Genomic DNA, 22882 nt, shown 5'->3' with positions numbered 1-22882 from the left:
TACTCCATTGTAATTTACAAAATTATAAGTCAATTCTATTTTTTTTTTATCGTAGTTGGTTATGAAATATGATTTATCAATATTAATTTTGTATCACTCGTAATAAACAAAAACATATATTTATACCATGCATTATAATTCTGGAAAATTGGTTGATAAATCTCATATATTAATCTCGACAAATAAAAAAAGAAATAAATTTATGGAGAGAAGTTATAAAGATTTATAAATAATTTTGGATAAAATCACAACCTGAAATTTATAAACATGCGTTTAATTCATAAAACTTATATTCGAATAAATAAAAAGGAGAGCATAAATTATTAGATAACCTATATTTGAAGAATACTCCAATCATATTAATTGTGTTCAAATTATCAAACAATATCCAGAAATTTAATTATAGAACTTAAATTTAAAATGTATTTTGAAAAATATCTAAATTTTATTTATTTTTTCAAATAGAACATAAATATAATTTTTGGCAGCGATAATTAACATATACCGGTTGTGAGTTTGATCCCACCTCATCATACTGTACTCGGAAAAAAAACATAAATATAATTTTTGATATTCTTTCACGTATTTACGTTTAAGTTTGACTGGATTTGAATTAGATTATTTACTATATATTTAGAAATACGCACACATATTTATTTCACGATATTTATGTAATTGTCCCACCAACACAATATCATCATCGACTACATAAACAGTAGATTAGATTAGAGAGGTGAATCAAAGTTATTGGTTCAAGAGGACAAGGTTGGAGCGGGAGTATTGGTTCTTCGGTTGACTGCACTGCAGGCCGAAACGGCAGCGCCCATTTTCGTTTCCACAAGAGATTTGTGTGTGTTTTTGGGGATCGAGAACGGAAGAGGGAGAAGCGCGGCGGAGGCGGAGGCCGTGAAGCGGAAGCGGCTGAGAAGTGAGAATGAGGAATCTGCTACTTTGTGTACGCTCGGGCAATGCCAAACCCTAAGAAGAAAGCAGGAAACCAAACCCACACCCACCAAAATTTAAAAAGGCCAAATCCAAAGCCACCCACATTAACCCCACTACTCTCTCAACAGTGATACCTGTCATCCTCAATTGCGACTTTCCACCACTTACGTCCTCTCTCTCTCTATCTCTCTCTATATAAATTAGGGTTCTCTTTCATTGCAATGAGTCAAGTTTCCAACCTTGCGGAAGGGGAGGAAGAACCCCTGGTTCAGCCTCTGGAGCTCCCCAAGGGGTCCGACAAGATTGAAACAGTGGCTGCTGAAGAGGAGGCCATGGAAAAACCCGAGGATCCAATGGACGAGGACTTGGTCACTCCGGCTACTGTTTTTCGAATCAAGCTTAAGCAGCCGAGATCGGATTTGCAGCACAAAATGAGTGTCCCTGAGCTTTGTCGCAATTTTAGGTTAGTTTTGCTTGGCTGGGTACTAACTTAACTTTCACGTGCTTTTGATTTTATGGGTATTGGATACTCATGCTCAGCGACTTGAATTTGAAGTTGATACGAGCTTGGAATCTTGTGATTATTGCTTTGAGTGGTAAATTGGATGTGTACTTCGTGCTTTTAGTTTTGGTGCGTATTTCTTGTTTCTGAAAGTTAATAGTCAAATGGTTCTGGCACGTGGAGTGATGGGTCCAATTGTCCGCAGTCTGGTTTCTCAAGTCGGTGGTTTTGTTCTTCAATCTGCGTCTTTTAAGTTTTAAGTTACTTCAGGGAGCTTCAATTTCAGCTTTTTCTGGTGATTTTTTTCAGTGCCGTTGCTTGGTGTGGAAAACTGAATGCCATCGCCTGTGCGTCGGAGACATGTGCGAGAATTCCGAGGTCGGCATTCTTTTATTTTCTGATCAATTTTTGGCTCCGTCGTGGGATTGTGGTTTTATCTCAAAGAAACAGACTATGAAATAAATTGTATCCCATCCTGAGTTGGTTCCACTTTTAGAAATTGTTTGTTCTATATGCCCAAAATTGAAGGAATCCACTCGTAAAATTAAAGTTCACCTTACGGCTAGTCTTATTTAATACTAGAACTTCTTGCTTCCCATCCATGCCAAGATATTTTTTCTCCTTTTCCAGACATGGTGTCTAATATGTACTCCAATTAGAGATTTATATTGTTGTTACCTTAGCTTCTAAACGTCTTTTATTATTTCGTGTTTTTAAAGTTCTTTTTTTTTTTTTTGGTGTAAGTGATCATCATGGTTTTTCTTTCAGTTCTAATGCAAACCCACCATTTTGGATTCCCATTCACATTGTGATTCCAGAACGACCGACAGAGTGTGCAGTGTTTAATGTCATTGCAGGTATGCCGTATGCTGATGTGCTGACATACCTCAGTGTTCTATGACTTCATTATCTGTATGATGATATTCTACTGGTGGATTATTTGTAATGGGTAAGCATGGAAATTTTGGTACGTCTGTTTGTAAAGCAGGGGAACCAAAACGCTTAGAGTTTTACAGTTTGATAGAAATCCTTTTATTGTTTATCCCCGATAGTTATTCTCAACACTTTTTTGTCCCTTGTATTGGTTTGTCATAGGATAACAGTTGGTAGCTATTTAATTAAGTCTAATGAGTGCAGAACTTGGGAGAAAGTTCAGTTTGTTAAGGATAATTGATGGATAGCTCTGTAAAGCACCATTGTTTCAAAAAGAAATAAACAATTTGAGAACATAAAATTTGATTCCTCCCAATATTCTTGTCTTTGCCAGTAGTATGTTGGAATGCTGAAGTATTTTATCTTCCTCGTTCAATTTTGTTTAACGTTCTTAACACTTTCAATGAAATGTATTTTATATTATGCAGATTCTCCTCGTGATTCTGTCCAATTTATTGAATGGTCCCCAACTTCATGCCCCCGTGCTTTGCTAATAGCTAATTTCCATGGGAGGACAACTATTTGGACTCAGCCTTCTCGGGTAAGCTCAAAACATATACTCCCTATACAAATTTAATGGTTGTGTTTTCGTTTTCCTTCTGGAATAAAGGTCTTGTAATCAATGTTTTTGGTGTAGGGTTCACATCACTAGCTTTGCCTATTAGTGGTCCTGGATGCTCTTGAACTATACTTGCTTATAACTGCAAGCATAAATATTTTCTGGTTTTTAATTGTTTTGCCGTTATGTATTCATTCAGGGTCAAGCTAACGTTGTTCGTGATGCTAGCTGTTGGCAGCTTGAGCATGAATGGCGACAGGATATTGCAGTTGTTACGAAATGGCTGTCAGGGTTGTCTGCAGTATGTTACTTTTTCTGTGTAGTTTGTATATCATTTAAATGGTGCATTTTAAGTTATGTTATTAGTTTGGAGCTTGAAATTAATTTTCCTTCTAGCATTTTCATTAAATTCTTATATGGTGGGAAGATGGTTGAAATGTAAGGCTGGTTTCTGCTATTAAAAATTTAAGATATGATTGCCTCTTCATTTCATTTGCTGAATTTGCTAGTTACTTTAAGGTTAAGACTTAAAAGACCTTTTTTTTATTTTTATCTTTTTTAACCAGAGACGAACTTTTCATCGATGAAATGAAATGAAGAGTGAAAATACAAAAAAGAGATAGAAAACATAAAAATACGAAGAAAATAAAGAAGGCGAATTCAAAAACTACTCTGGACTAATAAAAGCATACCAATTGTTAAAAATAGGAGAAGAGAAATAAAGGGAAAAGGAATAAACAAGAAAACACCAATGGAGGCCTTGAACTTGGCTGAAGTGAGACAATCAAACAAGGATATTATTTTGCCTTTGAAGAGCCTCATATCCCTATCAAACCATAATTCCAAAAGAAAACTTTTAACAACTTTTATCCATAAAAACCAAGCCATAGAAGACAGATGTGAAGACCCACAAAGCAATTGAACCAAGTTGGCTACTGCCTTCAAAAACCCAATCAACTTTGAACTGAACAAGAAGAGATGACCAGCCTTGACTCCCAAAAGAACAATGAAAGAAGAGATGATCAAGATCTTCCCCACTAGTCTCACAAAGAACGGATTTTTAGATTTACAGTTTATAATTTTGTATGAAACTGATCAAATTTCTTCCTCTTGGCAATGGTAAATGATGCTCAAGTACAAATAACCCAAGCATAATGGTAATATTTGAAGTTTCATTTGGTTTGTGGATGATTCATTGGAGTTTCTCTATTATGTTAAAATCTTAACGAGATGTTTAGTTAGACATTTATATGTGTTGTTTTTGTCGATAATACCATTACCCTGTATTCCCTATTTTTGGTGGTAATTTTCTTTTCTTTTACTTCCATTCCATCTCAGTAGCTGTAAACTTGTCTTCTTTTTCATTTTGGTAACTAAGGGCTCATTCTATAATTTTTTTTTTTTTAAATGTTCAAAATATCAGTATAGGTGGCTTTCGTCAAAATCCAGCACATCAAACTCCAAGCCAAATTTTGAGGAAAAATTTCTTCCACAGCAGTCACAAACGTCAGGTTGTTCCAGTTTTTACATCTTTTTCATATCAGTTACTTTTTCATTTATTAGTTACAGATTTAGTTCAGGTTCCAAGTATCAACTCTGGAACCTCTGTTTCGTGGCTGCTCTTTTGTTATTTATAAAATTATATAACTATATGTATTTTCCAATGTTTAGTTCTAAATGTCCACCGTGAACTATCCCAATGATCAAAAGAACAAACTACAAATCCAAATTTCTTTGAGTTAATGAGTTCAAACCATGGTGCCGCCTATTTTCGACATTCAATGCTTCATGAGTTTTGTAAATAACAAATATTGTATGATTTGGGCGGTTGTCTTGTGGGACTAGCCAAGGTGTGTGCACCGTCACTTGGATACCCATGGTTTTTGATAAAAAGACATGTTTAGTATTTGTTGAATGTTCTTGAGAAACGTCTAATACAGTAATCTGATTGTTTTTCAGCTAGGTGGCCAAATTTTCTTTGCGTTTGTTCGGTTTTCTCTTCAGGCTCTGTTCAACTTCATTGGTCCCAGTGGCCTCCTAGTCAAAATAGCTCACCGCCAAAATGGTTCTGCACAAGCAAAGGACTATTGGGTGCTGGACCAAGTGGTATCATGGCTGCTGATGCCATCATAACAGATAGTGGCGCCATGCATGTGGCAGGGGTTCCAATTGTAAATCCATCCACTGTTGTTGTCTGGGAGGTTACTCCTGGCCCTGGAAATGGATTTCAGGCCACCCCAAAGATGAGCACAAGCAATGGGGTCCCTGCTCCACTTAGTCCTCCTAATTGGTCTGGTTTTGCCCCCTTGGCTGCATATCTGTTTAGCTGGCAGGAATTTTTATTATCTGAGCTGAAGCAAGGAAAAAAGCAGACAGATCAAGATGTTAATGATACCATTCCACTTCACTGTTCACCAGTTTCTAACTTTTCTGCATACGTCTCTCCTGAGGCTGCAGCTCAATCTGCCACAACTACTACATGGGGTTCTGGAGTTACTGCTGTTGCTTTTGATCCAACTCGTGGTGGCTCTGTTATAGCTATTGTAATAGTCGAGGGTAATTATCTGTACGATCAATTTCTATGTAGCTTATTGTATCATTCATATTCTGAAATCTTTACTGTTTTTTATGGTTACTTTTTGAAAAACAGAAATGATCAATTTTTTGTATTATTTACTTTCACAGTTTTGTTTCTTCTTTTTGACTTTCCAAAGATCATTTTGTAATTTTTGAGTTGTTACTTAATAGTAATTTTTTTTCCAGAAAGTTTACATCTTTCCTTATACAGGGTGTTTTATCTACTTTGGGAATACAGAACTTGGTAAAGAATGATGTGCTTGTTCTTTTCTTTTCACTATGTTGGAAGTGTGGATGTTTTTAGAAATGTGGGAAGTGCGGACGTCCAGAAATAGATGCACTTTTTATGATGTATAGGGGATTGCTTAAGTTGCTTGGTATAGAGCTTAATTTAATAATGCCTTCCCATGTGTTTTCAACTTAAAATGTTTTTGCAATTGTCTGCTTTTTTTCTTTCCCCTCCTTTCTGGTATTTGGAATCCCTTTTGTTTTGTAATTTGTTCTTTTGGTGATCTCTTGTATATAACTCAGCCGTTAATATTATTGTTCTTTTATTGGTTAGAAGAAATTTAACCTCTTACTTCTAATTAGCTCTTGTTATATTTCTCAACCTGATGATGTCCTAATTACTCATGCAGGACAATACATGTCTCCTTATGACCCTGATGAAGGTCCTTCAATTTCTGGGTGGAGAGTGCAACGCTGGGAATCTTCACTTCAGCCTGTTGTTCTCCATCAGATTTTTGGAAATCCCACTGCCAGTTTTGGTGGTCAGGCACCAATGCAAACAGTTTGGTTGTCTAAAGTGGACACAAGCATTTCACCTACCAGTGACTTTAAATCTAATCAATCAACAGCATTGGGACCAAACTCTGATCTACGGAAGTTGTCTGGAGCTTATATCGATAAGGCAAAAAGAGTTTGTTTTGATCCATTTGATCTCCCGAGTGATGTCAGAACACTTGCTCGAATAGTGTATTCTGCTCATGGTGGTGAGATTGCCGTTGCTTTTCTATGTGGTGGAGTGCATATTTTCTCTGGTCCAAACTTTGCTCCTGTGGAGAACTACCAGATCAATGTTGGACCGGCCATTGCTGCCCCTGCTTTTTCTTCCACTAGCTGCTGTTCAGCATCTGTTTGGCATGATGTGAATAAGGACTGCACCATGTTGAAGATCATTCGTGTTCTTCCTCCTGCAGCTCCTAGCAACCAATTGAAGGCAAACTCTTCAACCTGGGAGCGTGCGATTGCTGAGAGGTGAACTGATGTGGTCATTCTTTGACATTTCTTGTATTTTAATGACAATGTTCTGTGCTTGTTATATCAGATGAAGTGTTGGATGATATTTCTATGTCATGGTTTTGATGTTGAATTTTTTGTGTTAGTGTAGATTTTGGTGGAGCCTTCTAGTTGGTGTTGATTGGTGGGATGCCGTTGGCTGTACTCAGAGTGCTGCTGAAGATGGCATTGGTATGAATGATTGAGTTTTGTGTTTGTCACAACAGAAATAACAATGCAAGATAGAGGTCAAGACTTGTCACAATAACATGATAGCTTTTACAAGCCATCTCTAATTGATGAATGTCTCATTTCAGTTTCACCGAACAGCGTTATAGCCGTCTTGGATGCAGATTTTCATTCACTTCCTTCTAGCCAGCACAGGCAGCAGTATGGTCCTGTAAGTTCTCCTTTGTTTTGTTATCACCCAAATCTCTAAGCAATTTGAGTCTATTCTTACTCTTTTTACATGGAGCTACCCAGATCTTAGAGTACATGTTATTTTGTTGTCATTTCACTGCATTTATGGAGGTTTTTATTTCTCAATTTAGGCTACCTTATGAATCCTTTATTTGTGTTTATTCTTCTCTCTTCCGTTAGATTGGAGGTTATGTACTGTGTTGACGTCATTTTCTGGCTTATTCTGGTAATTCATTATCACATAAGTTGTGGGATGATTTTCAATAAGAGATTACATCAGATATAAGTTTTATCCTGTTGATTGAAAAATGCTTTGAATTAAAGTTTCGTTGGCTACGTGGTTTCGGTGTTTTACTAAGGAGGAATGCCATGGAAGAAAGTTATGGTGAGTAACTTTGCCATAAAGGAGGGGTGGATGGTTCCCCATCTTGTGCTCTCCCTCTAGTTCTTGTAGTCATTCATGTGGTATTTTAAGCTCGAGAACCTTTTTTCTTAGAAATTTTAGATTGCAGTGAATGATAAGTGGTTCCCTGGAGAAGTTTATTTGGCCTTTTTACTTGACCATGGATAACAAGATAACAATGAAGGGATTCTGGTGTGCTTCCTTGAGCTTCTGGTCAATCCTCTTTACAAGATGCTTCTTTTCTCTTAGGGTCTTCAGGTTCCTTTTCTCTCAAGCTAGTGATGCTAGATATTAGCTTCTTGAAATATCAGGGTTCTCTTCGCCTCGATTTCACAAGGTCATTGTTTCCCTCTCTTTCACAAGGTCCTCAAGTTGTTTGGTTGGCTTTCTATAAAATTTTGTGGAACTCCTAAGAAATGTAAGGTGTCTCGATGGGCTCTCTATTTAGGTGGGATAAGTATTAATGGCAAAGTGCTACAAAGGTATCCTTGTTTGTCCCTCCAACACAACTGGTTGCTATTTAAGAAAGCTTTTTGAGGAAAGATCACCTGCTTCTTGTCTACCTAGTAGCTAAAGACCTTTTTTTGCAATCTGTTGTGCATTTTAAATTATCCCCATCCTGTCCCAGAAATGTGAGGGAATGACTTCTCTTAGATCTTTGTGGTCATAGCTTAAGGGTAAAAGCCAACATTTTATGTATTGATGCTTTCAAATGATTCTTCAATGTTACCTACCTTCAGGAACTTTGATCAGTAGTGAGAAGACATTTTCTTTATTTCTTCTTCTTGGTGCCTAAGGTTTTTGTTTCTTCGTAATCATTCTTTCGATGCTATATATCTCGCGTCTCAGCTGGAGTGCTTATTTCCAAAGCCATTTTGTATATTTAATCAGTAAATGGAGTTGTTTCTTATCTTAAAAATTTTTACAGTGACCTTCTTATGCTCTGAGTTCTAGTTAATCATATTGTAGGGAATTGTGACTTGTTTTCTTAACTTCCTACGTGCTTTTCATTTTTTTTTCTTGATCTTCTGTACAATACAGAGCTTAGACCGGATAAAGTGCAGATTACTGGAAGGCACAAATGCCCAAGAAGTCAGGGCAATGGTTCTAGATATGCAAGCAAGGTTATTGCTGGATATGCTGGGTAAAGGAATTGAATCTGCTTTAATAAACCCATCTGCTTTAATATCCGAGCCATGGCATGCATCTGGTGAAACATTATCTGGCATTGATCCTGAGACAATGGCTGTAGAACCAGCCCTGATTCCCAGCATTCAGGTTCGGTTTGTCTGGCTTCAAAATTGGTCTTAATAAATTTATTTATTTCAGTAAAGAGGCCGTGGTGTTGATGCATTCATAAGAACTTGTGAAGTTCTTTGGGATTTCACTATAATGGCTTCCTAATATGCCTAGCCACTTTTAAGCTGATAAGGGTGCTATAGCTTCTAATGACAATTGACTTTTGGGCATGAGTTATTGTTAGGCCACCAATTGTGTACTCGTATGCAATGAGGGGTAGGAAGGGAAATTGAGGAGAAAGTTGTATGGGGAGGGTGTTTTGGGAAGTTGTCACTCAAAGTTAGTTAGGATAGGGAAGTACGGAAGGGGGGCGTAGTGGAAGGTATATAAGGGACCCCTCGGGATTAGGGAGGGCAGCTTTTTGCTTTTTGGTGTAAGTAGTAGCATTGGCTATTAGGAGAGAACCCAGCCCTCTCGAATTGGCTGGTCTGTAAGCCTACGGGCACTTCTGTTTTTGAATATCAAGAATAGTGAGGAAGATACCTCACAGTTATTTGTCTCTCTCATTTTCTTTTTTAGTTTTAGAATTAATCAGAATCATATCTCTTGCTCTTATTTTGAGGGTTGCAAACTGATGCAGGCTTATGTTGATGCTGTTCTTGATCTTGCTTCACATTTCATCACACGTTTGCGACGGTATGCAAGTTTCTGCCGCACTTTGGCAAGTCATGCTGTTACTGCTGGAACTGGTAGCAACCGTAATATGGTGGCTAGTCCTACTCAAAGTTCTGCATCTCCTGCAACAAGTCAGGGTCAGTCTGCTCTGTTTCCTTACTCTGAATTGTTGAAAAAAAGATTTATGTATTTATTTTCCAATAACAAAAATATTCAACATTTTAGATTTCAATGAACTGCTTGTTTCTTGTTTTAAAGAAAAAAACTAGCAGCTTTAAGATGATTCATTTTCTTGGAACTTGTGGAATTGATGCCTAGGAAACTCCTAGGCTGCTTCACTCGAGAATGGAGGTGAATCTAGTCCTCATGTAATTTAAAAATTTTGTCTCATGTTTCCAGGTGCTCAAGGTGGTACAACAAGTTCTACAGGAAGCACCCAGATGCAGGCTTGGGTACAAGGTGCAATTGCTAAGATCAGTAGCACAACTGATGGAGTATCCAGTTCAACACCAAACCACATTAGTGGTTCATCTACCTTTATGCCAATAAGTATCAACACTGGAACTTTTCCTGGAACACCAGCTGTTCGGCTTATTGGGGACTGCCATTTCTTACACAGATTATGCCAACTTTTGCTCTTCTGTTTTTTCTTTCGCCGAGCACAGCTTCCCCGTTTTGTTGGTAATTCACAAAGAAATGCTGATACAAAACCTCAATCTGCTATTCCTGGGAAAGTGGAGGAGATCAGCTCCAATTCTGCCAAGCCAGTGCCAAACATAGTCAAGCCTGAAGAAAGTCAAATAGCCCGAGCTGGTCAGCTCGTAACTGGAGCTAAAGGAGCCGAAGAAGGGCTTGCTGGTAGGTCAAGAATAGGTACAGGAAATGCTGGTCAAGGATATACTTTTGAGGAGGTAGAACAAGTTACTTTTTCCAAGTTTTGTTACAGATTATCTATTCCTTTCCTCCTTGTTAGGCCAACTTGGGATAATTCCTAGTTTGCCCGAGCATATCTTGTTATATTTACAATTCATGGTATGAGCTTTTGGGTGAATTAATTTTATTTGGAAGGAAAATAGAACCTAATATGGTATGAACTTAATTAGACGAATTCAAGATTTTATAAAAAATGTAGGGATTCTTGGTTAAAAATTTAGACATTCTGAGTCATTCTCACATTACTCCTGCTCTTATATTTAACAATTGGGATGCTTTTATTTGTGGTTACTTAGCTTCTGTACTGGTCTTTTAGTTTCTGTATTTGTATCTTTATATTTTTATGCTTGCCTTTCACTCCAGAGAGTTTGTATCCTTGAACAATTTTTGTTCCTTTCCATTTCATAGATGAAAAGTTCGTATTTTGTTTAAAAAAAACATGGAGGCATGAACTGCTTTTACTTTTACTCTGCAGGTGAAAGTCCTTTTCCTCATACTTATGGATCTCTGCCGCCGTACTGCTGGTCTTCCACATCCATTACCTGTTTCCCAGGTTGGGAGTAGTAATATCCAAGTTCGTCTGCATTATATCGATGGCAACTATACTGTATTACCTGAAGTTGTGGAAGCATCCTTGGTCCACATATGCAGGTATTTAATGTTTCTTCCTGCCAAGGAAAGGATGCCCCCCCCCCCCCCCCCCCCCCCCCCCCCCCCCCCCCCCCCCCCCCCCCCCCCCCCCCCCCCCCAAAAAAAAAGGCACACTAATTACTCTTTCTTTTAAACTTCGAATGGGATACAGAATATGCCCCGGCCTAGAGGTGCAGATGCTGCTGGTCTGTTGCTCCGGGAATTAGAACTCCATCCTCCAGCTGAAGAATGGCACAGGCGAAATATGTATGGTGGGCCTTGGTCTGACGTAGATGATCTGGGTCCCACAGACGATACTCCCAAACTTAGTAATTTGGCAGACCCACTTGATCTCAACTCATTGGAGAATTGCAATGTTTATTATGGAGCTAATGGTCTGTGGCCTAGGAAGCGCCGGATGTCAGAAAGAGATGCTGCTTTTGGCTTGAATACGTCCATTGGCCTCGGTGCATATCTAGGTATAATGGGATCTCGTAGAGATGTTGTGACTGCTGTCTGGAAGACTGGTCTTGAAGGGGTTTGGTATAAGGTTCGATATGTAGTTTCCTTGACACTCTTCCCGTACTTATTTCAATGATTCTAGTGTAGAGAGTAGTATTTTCTTTAAAAGCATAGAGGTAATTGTTAGGTCGAACACTAAGAAAATTTTATCAAAATCACCCACATATTTCTTTTTTAATTCCACCCATTCAAATTCCGTCAACGTGTTAAGTAAGCAGAAGGCAATAAGTTGCCTTGAAATTATATCAGTTTACTGCAACATGCTTCTAGATTTTAGTGGCCTCATGTTGATGGTGTATTACTTGCTCTAAATTTGGAGGGATTTGACTATTTCTCCAGACTATGCGTTGCTGATATTTGTGTTGTATGCATTCTGAATCTTGTGACTTTGTGACATGCAGTGCATGAGATGCTTAAGGCAGACTTCAGCCTTTGCTTCACCTGGTGCTGCTCACGATAATACTCAAAACGAGAGGGAGACTTGGTGGATTAGCCGATGGGCTTATGGATGCCCAATGTGTGGTGGAACATGGGTTCGAGTTGTATAGTTATGCATTGCCAGTTGCCACATACAGCCCTGGCTTCAACAAGTGCTGCTTTGTTTTTAGGATCACAAATGCTCACTTCCATCCAGTGATATTCGCTGTGTCATTTATCATTTTGCGGACTCTCATCTACATCTGATCAGATTTTCAAAATCTTTTCCTCAATGCTGAACTAAGGGTTAAGTTCATGCAATCAAATTGTGTACGGTTACACTTGGCATAAATTACATCAGAATATGGCTACAGTTACACGAGTTAGGGGATGGGCTGCCTCTTCACCTTGTTTGGCACTGCATTTGCCAACTCACCTTAAGGTATGTTTTACTCGATCCTTCTATTCTCTGAATTTTCTAGTTTTGAAATTATTTTTTCACTATTTATTTTTCGAACTTTCCACGCTGTGATTCAAATTAGGCTACGAGTTTGTATGTCCTCTAGCCCTTTATTCCACTCCGGAAGATAAATGAAAGGAAAGTATGAAGTATCTAATTAATAGTCATTAGAGAGAGAGACAGAGAGAGAGAACCTCATTATTTGAACGTGTCCTGTAAGTTCTATTTTATCATGGTAAGCAGATTGAGGCAGAATGGTTATGGTTCTCGGTTTTGCTAGGTAGTTTATGAGATGGAAATCATATGGATGCAGGGAGGCCCGTATTCCTTCAATGCTCTGTTTTTTTTAAATAAATGAAATAGTTAAGTGTATCTTCTAAATGTGTTTTTTTGTACCAATGGCGCACACAATTTAGAGGTGTGCGTGACCTACCATTCCCTCTGTTTTCTCTGGCCAACCCGCTTTGTAGAACAAATGAAAAATTTTATGATTACTAAGAAATGACCAACTGTAGAAGATGCACTTACAGATTCTTGCCTTTTTTATCCTCCACCCTTTATTTTGTACTGGTATGATGTTGTGATTTATGGCCTTCAACCTTCAGGTACCTCTTAATTACAGGCCGGAGATTCTCTTGCGTGGGAAGCTCGACGAGTGTCACTCCTACATAAAAAAGCGCAGTACAGTGACAAATAATGAGAAGGATGTCCAGATTAGAACGCAAGCAAATTTTTGTTATTTCGTTGAAAATATTTATTAGATTCATTGCCATCAGAGTGGGCAGCGGGGCATGCAGAGGATTTCGTTCTTGGCATTAGGACATGATTGGACAAATGTACAGGGTAGATCTTCATCTTCATCTTCCTTGAATTATATAGTTTTGTACATGGTAGATCATTGTTTATAGAGTTGAGAATGGAGATAGATTATGGAAGCCTAAAGGCTCCTAGATTGCACATTGCAGCTGTACAATTGATATTATTATTCATGACTCGTGTAAAAAGTGGACACTCTGCAAAAAGTATTTGCGCAGAACAGTATGCCAATGAGAGAGACGAATGGAGAAAGTAGGAACCAACGAAGTTTTCTAAAATTTGTTTTTTCCTAATATAGACTAAGACCACAGGTAGTTTATAGAGGTCGCATTTGATGGGCTTGAGGGGAGGGTATGTTATCTTAAGATTGTGGCTGCAAGCTTGCAAGGAGAAGCAATTCTCTAACCAGAATTTTTGAACATATATCTTTGGTTATGCCTTTTGATTCTTTTTTGAAAAATTCTCTAGAGCTATTCTGCTCAAAAGGAACACATTTTAATTAAACATAACGTATTCTTCTAACATAAGAATAAATTTAGTTCTTTGGAAGAGATTTGAATTTATGATGAAATATTGATATCTAATTTAAGCATAGTTCGGTTGGTCAAAACACTTATTTTTAATGAGTTCAAATTTCTACTCTAAAAAAAAATTATAGATTTACTGTTAATGTAAATTTGTTTTTATTGGACGAGTATTTAGAGGTTTTTGCAAGATGTTTGAAGGGGTTTTCATTTTTATAGAAATTTAATTGAATTCCTTAAGCTTCAAATATGATATATAATAAATAATATGGAGTGGAAATTGTAATCCAACCCAAATGAAAATATGAAGACTTTCAATCGAGGAAGATAAATTGTATCTCTAACATAGTTGATCTGCAAAATGAAAATATGAAAATTTTCAACTTGAGGAAGATTATAGATGTCCTGTTGAGCTATGCTTATAGCTCAAATAAATGATTCATTAATCATATATTAAAATTATGGTTGAATCATTATTTATTTTTCGAAGAAGGTTGAATCTTGAACTACTATTATTTAAGCTAACCGTAGATTTACTAGGTTTAAAAAGAATGCTATATTTGGAATTAATTTTTAAAAAATGACATATTTATAATGAGTTTTGTTTCGTTTTTCGTTTTTTATAGGAAAATTTATAATTAGTTTTAGAAAATCACATATTTGCAAGTTTTATCTGAACCAACTTCTTCATCTGCCTCCTCCTGTTCTTCGCGGTCTCTGCAATTCTGTGTTTGTGAGAGAAAACGAGCAAGATGAGCGGTTCCCAGGGATCGCACTCACTCGCCTTCAGGGTCATGAGGCTTTGTAGGCCGTCATTTCAAGTCGAACCTCCTCTCCGCCTCGATCCGGTCGATTTAGTTGTCGGCGAGGACATCTTTGACGATCCAGAGGCCGCCAACCAACTCCCCCGTCTCTTAGAAGCTCAGTTGTCCGATAATTCCGACTCCGATCTCAGCTATAGTTCCAGATTCCTTCTTCATGACTTCTCTGATGCTATGGGCCTCACTGGCCTCCTCGTACTCCCCCAAGCATTCGGGTCTCTCTCTATTTCTTTACCCCTCTCTTCTTTCATTCAATGGATGGACTAATCTGTATGTTTCTTTCTTTATTTTTGGGCGTATGAACGGTGACCGTCTTCCAGGGCGATTTACTTGGGCGAGACTTTCTGTAGCTATATCAGTGTGAACAATAGCTCCAATTTTGAAGTCAGGGACGTTATAATCAAGGTCACCGGCAGTGGGAGTGTTTTCTTTTAAGTTTTAGAATTTGGGTTCTGCTTCATTCACTCTGATTTATGGTTTACGGGGAGTTTAGTTTAGAACTTTCTGTACAGGCAGAAATTCAAACGGAGAGGCAGAGGATTCTTCTTTTGGATTCATCAAAATCCCCTGTCGAAACAATTCGTGCTGGGGCCGTTATGACTTCATTGTCGAACACGATGTGAAGGAACTTGGAGCTCACACGTAAGCTTCAATTTCATCTTGAATGTTGGCGACTATGTCTGCTAATTGACCTCTTTGTTGATTAAATACGCATATGTGATGATGCTTCATCTCGTTATTGTAGGTTAGTGTGCACTGCATTGTACAATGATGGCGATGGTGAACGTAAATATCTTCCACAGTTTTTCAAGTTCATGGTTGCAAATCCACTTTCGGTCAGAACAAAGGTAATGTGCTCTTCGGATCCTACAATTATGACATACGGCTATTATTTAGATACGTCTTTGCTTTCTTTCTAAAAAATCAGTGGCCATTTTTTAGCTTTGGTGAATTTCTTTGAAAGCTTTCAGTGGCTTTAGTTGCTTTTTTCTTGGTTTTGAATGAAAGACCTGATATTCTTTCAACTACTTCATCTGCAGGTCCGCGTGGTGAAGGTATGTTTTTCTGACTAAAAGCAGTCAATGTAAGTTTAGAAAATGTCTCATAAGTGTTGTAGTTAAATTATATACATTGCTTTTAAATACCGTAGCATCAAATCCTTGAATTCGATTTGAGCACATTGTTTTACATCAAAAAAGAAATCCGTTTTTTCTCAGTACTCTGAACACTCGTTCTTCTTTCCTCATCATTCACACTAAAATAAATGGTAATTTGTGGCTGATGTTGGTTTCATTTTTCGGCAGGTTTTTGTCTTTTTGTATAGTTTGTGGTTTAAGTTAAATGATAAGTCAAGTGAGGAGGAATTGTTTGTATATATTTCATATCATTTATTAATTTTTTGTTGGACGACTTGTGTTGTATTTTAAGTTATGATTTTTATAGTTATGCTAGATTTTAGATTTTTGTTGTATTTTCTTTTATAAGAAACATAAACATTGTATTCCATATCAAAAGGAGCCAACAAAAGAGGCAAGAGAACAACCTAGAGGCGGAGGGTCAAGAAAACCCTCCCCAAGGGAACTAAATAAGTGCTAGATTCTAGATCTTTGTTGTATAAAGTATTAATGGTGGTAAATTATGCCATTGTTCTTTCTGATTTCTAGTTTTTCTGTGTTTGAAAGTTTTATAAAGATAGCACTTCCTTGCTAAAAGCTATCATATGATAGTTTACTTTCTATCTCAGGATAGTACATACTTAGAAGCTTGCATTGAAAATCATACAAAATCAAATCTATTTATGGACCAAGTTGACTTTGAGCCTTCTCCAAACTGGAATGCAGTGATAATAAATTCTGATGAACATAAACCTACTACAAGGTATGGATCATATGTCAATTCACTGGTATTAAAAAATTGATGATCGTGCTAATTCATGCCCATAAATTTATCATTTCGTGGTTTGAGTTTTTTGTTATTCATTTTCCCCTCATTATCAAGTTTTTTATGCTGGCAGAGAGGTATTCAAGCCCCCTATATTGGTCAGGTCAGGTGGAGGAATCCATAATTTTCTTTATCAATTGAAATTGTCAACACATGGTCCTTCTTCCCCGCTGAAAGTTGAGGGAAGTAATATTCTCGGTAAACTTCAGATAACGTGGCGTACAAATATGGGTGAACCTGGACGGCTACAAACACAACAGATTTTGGGTTCTGTGAGTGTCTTATTATCATAGAATAATTTAAAAAGAAAATCATCTATATGGAACTTTTGTTGATTGGTTATTGGTTACCCAACCTCTCGGGTTCTGCAGGAGACTTATCTTAATATGGTCAATTGATGACTGATGGCCTATGGTTGAAAATGAACATTTGAGTATTTCTCAGCTGAAAGATTGGATTTGAAATGATTTTAGGAAGATGATAGACTAGTAGTTTCATGTGGCTGTTAAAATCTTTTCTGCTCCTGCGATGATATTTCAGTTAGATTGTGCATGGAATGTTAAGTTTTAGACTATGTTAAAATCCTGGTATCCTTTCTGTATCTTGTGGAAACGATTTCCATGGGTGAGTAGATTCATTTCTTTGCAATGTATGAAATTTTACTTATGGCTGTCTTATCACTTGATATAAAAAATTTCATATATTTTTGTAAAACCTGGCTTGGATCTTTACACTTTTGTTACCCTGTCAAATGCCTCAGATGGATCCTGAGATATGGTTGACAGCGCATGGATGATTGTGAGTCTTGTTTTAATCATTTTGGAACGTAGTTAATAGTAAGGTGACAGTGGAAAACGTTTTTTCTATAAATAATGAAAGACTGGAAAATTTTAACTTTCATCATTTTTAAATTCTAATGCACAATAAATTGACGTTGACATCATCTGTTAAGTGTATGTTATATTGTTAGTCTGAGTATATATATGATATGTTTTATCGATGCTGTGGTTTGGTACTTTGTACCTTGTATGAATGATTTGCAGATTTATTAGCCGTTATTGGCTGTATATATTGTTTTGCAGCACGTTACTCGCAAGGAGCTTGAGTTGCATGTTGTTGAGATGCCAGATGTTATCAGATTGGAGAGGCCTTTTACAGTAATTCCTCTTTTGTTATTGTGTTCTCATGAAAAGTTCATCTAAAAAGGCCAATAGTAATTTAATACTCATTCTCCAGCGGTGGTTGGAAGTGATTACGACCAACTATCCCATCTTTAGCTGTCCCACTTAATTTCTTGAGGATACATATTTTACTATCTCTTTTCCAAGAGAGAAATACTTTGGAATTGATTGAACCATTGCTTCTCCAGTTACGTATGCGTCTCACAACTCAGATAGAGAGGGAATTGGGCCCTTTTGATGTGTGGATGACACAAAATGGTCCAGATGAGGAGAAAGTTGTCATGGTTAATGGTCTACAGACAATGGTATGTTTGTCATTCATCCAGTCGAAAAATTGTATCCTTTTATTAGAATTCATCATTTCTGATTATTCGTATGTTGGAAACTGCTATAATTTTTTTGGTGTGCTTAAATCAATACATTTGCCACTAACGTAATTGTTTTTTTTTTCCGTATTGAATTTTGTTTCTAAAATAGGGGAACTTTCGCATTGCATCAATACTGTCTCATTTTTTTTCCTTACTATTGTGGCATGATGAGGGATGACATGTTGACACCAGAATTCCGTATCACATATTTATTCATCCATTTTTTAAATATGTTTCTGATTTTCTTACATGAAATTTTCAACAGGTCATACCAAGAGTCGAGCCATATGGTTCCACAGATTTCCACCTGGTATGAATAACAAATTTATATGAAGAATTGTTATACGAGTTAGTCTGCAAGTGATTTAGTTTTATTAGTTCACGGTTTTCTTCATTTATTATGCAAATCTATGCATGTGTAGAATATAACCGTTCAAAGCAAATATGCTGAGATAGAAACAAACTATAGCCTTATGCCATTCCACTGTAGCTTGTGAGCTTCTGACCTTGTTTTGATGACGTGTAGTGCACACTACCTTTTGTATTTTTCTTTGGTCGTGCAATTTTTTCTTAGAAATTCCATTGCGAAAAAAGTTGATATTTTTGTCCTGCCATGTTGATGTTGTAGTCCACTATTGTACATCATAACTAGCATTAGCTCTAATTACAACATGTAACTTGTTCTCTTCTTTTTTGATCAAGTAAATGTGAAAGCCATACATTAAAAATGGTGTCTTTGAGAGGAGAAAGCTTGAAACTCCCCATGTTATTGACACCATCTGACTTCTGCCTTTGTTCGACCAGAACCTCATTGCCACTAAACCCGGAGTCCAGAGAATCGCAGGCATGAAAGTCTTTGACACAAGAGAGAAGAAAGCATATGACTACCCTTTGTCAGATCTAGAGGTTTAAATTCTCTTAATTATTTGATAGCGTTATTTTGAATGCCTTTCACGTGAATGTAAGAAATCTTGTTTGGGCACATTTGCAAATTCAAGGTTAGGTGTACCACGTTGAGAAATTGCCTTCATTTGGTAAAAGAGACCGAGTGAATTGCATTATATGTCAAATAGGAAGCATGGATACTATTTGACTAGTGTCGGTGTTGGACATTTGTTGAGAAAACATTATATTGTTGAGTGTCCATTTTATTTTATTAATTTTGGACCTGCAGAGGGGGACACGCAGGGGGATTGGGGATATTTAAGCACACTTAAGACACGTGGGGAACATATTGAGTAGAGACAACGAGGAAAGAAATTAAGAAAATATAGTTCTTTAATCACTTCTAGAACTATTTACACTAACGGATCTAAAAAATAAATAAAACCACAAAACATAAAAAGTTATTGAAACAAAATAAAGGAAAATAGATAAGTTTCACTTGATAAAGCTCATTGAAGTGGTACGGGATTATGTGAAAATAATGATGTTTGAGTTGCAAGTCCGTTTTATTTAGGAGATATCTTTTATTTTGTGGGACACTAGAATTTATTCTGCCGTTTATTAAAATCTCACATCCTTAAAGAATTGGGATTTATTTTATGACATTTAAATTTGCTTATAGATCAAATTGATAAGAGTAGAACTTAAGAAGTATATGTTTAAATCTTTATATCACATAATTTCATTATGTTTCCAAAGCATAAATAATATGCGCAGAAGTATATAAAATAAATTTCAAAGATATATATTACTGTACATCTCCTATCCTTGTTCTTGTTTTTATGCTTTTTAGGAAATGCCTTGCCACCATATTCATGCTTCTTTGGGTGGACCTCTGGATCATTTCATCATTAGATAATGCTTAGATCCTCTTGCATGTGCTGAAATTTCATATGTATGTGGGATTACTGCTGCTTAATATTGTGGTGATTCAACCTTGTAGGATTCATTTCCTCATTTTGTTTGAGGAACGCTGTTTAAACTATAACACTGTCAAACTCTAGCATGAAATGAAATCTATTTTTGGTTGCAGATTTATGTCGATTTGGAATGACATCTCAGCTCAACTGATTCACAATTATAGAGACTCGGTTCACTTCCTGCATTGTCTAAGGCGCGCACTGAGAAGTAAACATCCCATGATCTGCATCATTCCCGGAATTCAATTACCTCGTGGAACCAACGATCAAGGCCGACACTCATTCGCCACCAGTAGAGATGCTCTTATCAGATGCTATGTTACTTCATTCTCATTCTTTGGTAGATTTTGACAAAGATAATTGTTCCTTGTTGTCAGAAAGAAGCAACTGGTAGTAATATTCTGTCTAACTTGAAGCCCTCCTTGGTTTTGTTTTTTCAAATGGGAAAGAGGAATAGGAGTGAAATGGTGACAAAAATTGAAATGACCCTTCCTTGTTATGAAGAGACGGATATGGTTCATATAGCCGTACCGTACCAAATAATTCTCTTTTTTAAGTTGCAGGCACAGGCAGTGGGGCACATTTCTAATTTTGACTTAATTCAGCTTCAGCAAATGGATTTGTATCAACCAATCATTGATTATTGTTTCATTATGATTATGACTGTTGACCAATACGTTTTAATTTCGTGGCACTCTTGTAATTGTTGGGTTGCAATCATTGCATTAAATGATTATCATGCAATCTGATCTTAATCAGAATTTACATAAAATATAGCTCATCAATCTATAACTATTTTGTTTGTTTTTTTCTTCTGTCTGAAGTAAGGTTATTTAATTAATTTCCTACTTCTGGGTATGGAAGTGTTGAGGATAGTTTACAACTGTAAAAGTAAAGAGGACTTGAATATATAAGTAGGAAAAAAAAAATTCTTAAACATATTTTGGTAGCAAAATAGGAAAAAAAAGCATTATTAACAGAAAATAATAATGTAATTGTCAACCTGAATATAAAGATTTAAGATTGCAATTTTCACTTGGACGAGGACTATATTTGTCAATCTAAGAGGTAAATATCTTCAATAAAGAAAGTCAGAGGTTCGAATTCTCATCCTCCATTGGAATAGTTTATGTTTATTATAAACTATCGTAAAATTATTTTTCTTTCCAATTTGGGATTCTTAAAATGCTCCTTCAAGATCATGGCTCTTTTGGCTCATCAGTCTTGGTCAGATCAATTTTCAGACTAGACTGAGTAGGAAGAATGATATTCATATACGATTGGAAGATGTAAGTAACATTATAACATGCAAATTTGAGCATAGATTATCAATTAATCATAAACTTATACCAACAGAATCCACACTAATCTTTTTTTCTTTTTTTTTTAGTACACCATGTGAGATGGGGTGGGGGATCGAACTCACAACCTCATGGTTTGAGTTACATGTCAATTATCGTTGAACTATATTTAATTTGGCTATCCATATTAATCTAAAACTACAACCATACAAATAGAGTATAAATGAGAGTATATCCAAATTCCAGTGATCAATTTCCATACACGGTATGTACGCGTTACAATTTGGGAATGAACCGTGACCTCATTTTCCCTGTGGTGCTACTTGTCACAATCGCACCTTTTTAAAGCAGCTCGAGCGATTGTGCGGCACTTGCTCTAGCTCAAACGAGCAAGTCAGCCGGGAAAAACTGTAAGTTGCGGACAATCTCGGTCGTCGGCCTAGCCTCCGCTCACGTTTTAGGAGAAAATTGGTTTTAGAAAACGTGAGAGAGAAAAACAGTTGAAAACATCTTTAAAACAAGCATTGTAGACATTGGATGCAAGAAAGCTTTGATTGCAAGAAGTATACAACACTTGGTCGGGGGGAGGTTTGATGACTACTTGGTCCCCCCTAAGGTACATTATAAGGCATTTTTGGTGTGGCAGGTGTAGACGTCCTAAGTGGCGAGGAGTCACTCGGTGGCCTACAGGGCCCGTGTGAACTCCGATTGGCTTGAAATTTGGCGTGCTTACATATCTTACTAATACACACCTAGTTCCAAAGCCGCTCGGCCAAAATCCACCTACAACCCCAAAACCCGATACAAGAAAATTACACTAGAAAGCTTTAAAGACATGAAAGGAAAGCGAGTGGTGAGGATGGTTTGGACATGCGGCCATGGGTAACACACCCTGGACAAGCATGCCCACAACATTCTCCCCCACTTAAACGGTTGACGTCCCTGTCAACGCTGCAGCTTGAAGTCCTCGATCTTCGTCTTCCAGGCTTCAAGGTCTTCTTCTCGTTCCCAGCTGGTCTCTGCATCAGGTAGGTCCTTCCATTTGACGAGGAATTCTCGAACTTTTCGAACGGGTCTCCCCACCTTTCTGGTTCTCTCTGCAAGGATCTCTTCTGCTTCTTTGTCTTCCTTCTGTTTGAAGTCGATGGCGGGCCGCACAGCAGTATTGCGTTCGTCATCCTCAAGGTCGGGGTGGTAAGGTTTTAAATTGCTCACGTGGATCACCGGGTGAATCTTCATCCAAGCTGGTAACACCACCTTATACGAGACACTCCCCACCTTCTTAACGACTTCCACGGGTCCCTCGTACTTTCTCACGAGTCTCTGGTCTTTGCGTCCTCGGAAACGGATCTGTTCTGGCCTCAACTTGATAAGAACTTTGTCGCCTACTCGAAATTCGAGAGGGCGTCTCTTGCGGTCGGCCCATTTCTTCATATGCTTGGAAGCTTTTTCCAAATATGCTCGAGCAATTTCTGTCGTCTGCTTCCATTCCTTTGTGAAGTTGTGGGCTTGAGGGCTTTTCCCCGCATACGGGTGGTCAAGAATATGTGGCATAGACGGCTGTCTTCCGCA

The 22882-nt window shown here is 37.4% G+C and overlaps 2 protein-coding genes across 2 annotated transcripts; both read left to right on the top strand.

Annotated features, from left to right (window-relative positions):
• The first annotated feature begins 742 nt into the window (after positions 1-742).
• Positions 743-13482, top strand: LOC111010722 (mediator of RNA polymerase II transcription subunit 16). The gene is given in 18 exon segments (XM_088121706.1): positions 743-1408; positions 1757-1825; positions 2216-2304; positions 2809-2921; positions 3139-3240; positions 4363-4450; positions 4899-5495; positions 6155-6773; positions 6907-6986; positions 7112-7194; positions 8659-8895; positions 9497-9668; positions 9931-10442; positions 10940-11093; positions 11096-11115; positions 11267-11644; positions 12018-12475; positions 13099-13482. Coding segments are annotated over 17 exon segments (3702 nt in total). The 5' UTR covers positions 743-1166; the 3' UTR covers positions 12165-12475; positions 13099-13482.
• A 995-nt stretch (positions 13483-14477) lies between these two features.
• LOC148212532 (uncharacterized) lies at positions 14478-20696 on the top strand. Its single transcript, XM_088121965.1, is given in 13 exon segments — positions 14478-14869; positions 14975-15059; positions 15167-15239; positions 15242-15296; positions 15400-15502; positions 15695-15709; positions 16399-16532; positions 16669-16867; positions 17678-17752; positions 17965-18081; positions 18410-18454; positions 18949-19050; positions 20123-20696. Coding segments are annotated over 13 exon segments (1308 nt in total). The 5' UTR covers positions 14478-14585; the 3' UTR covers positions 20144-20696.
• The last annotated feature ends 2186 nt before the right edge of the window (positions 20697-22882 follow it).

This window comes from Momordica charantia (genome assembly GCF_013281855.1).
Source record: "Momordica charantia cultivar OHB3-1 chromosome 3 unlocalized genomic scaffold, Mcharantia_2.0 BLBB01000003.1, whole genome shotgun sequence".
Lineage (NCBI taxonomy): Eukaryota > Viridiplantae > Streptophyta > Magnoliopsida > Cucurbitales > Cucurbitaceae > Momordica > Momordica charantia.
The sequence above is the reverse complement of the archived record's forward strand: the minus strand, read 5'-3'. Positions and strand labels throughout refer to the sequence as shown.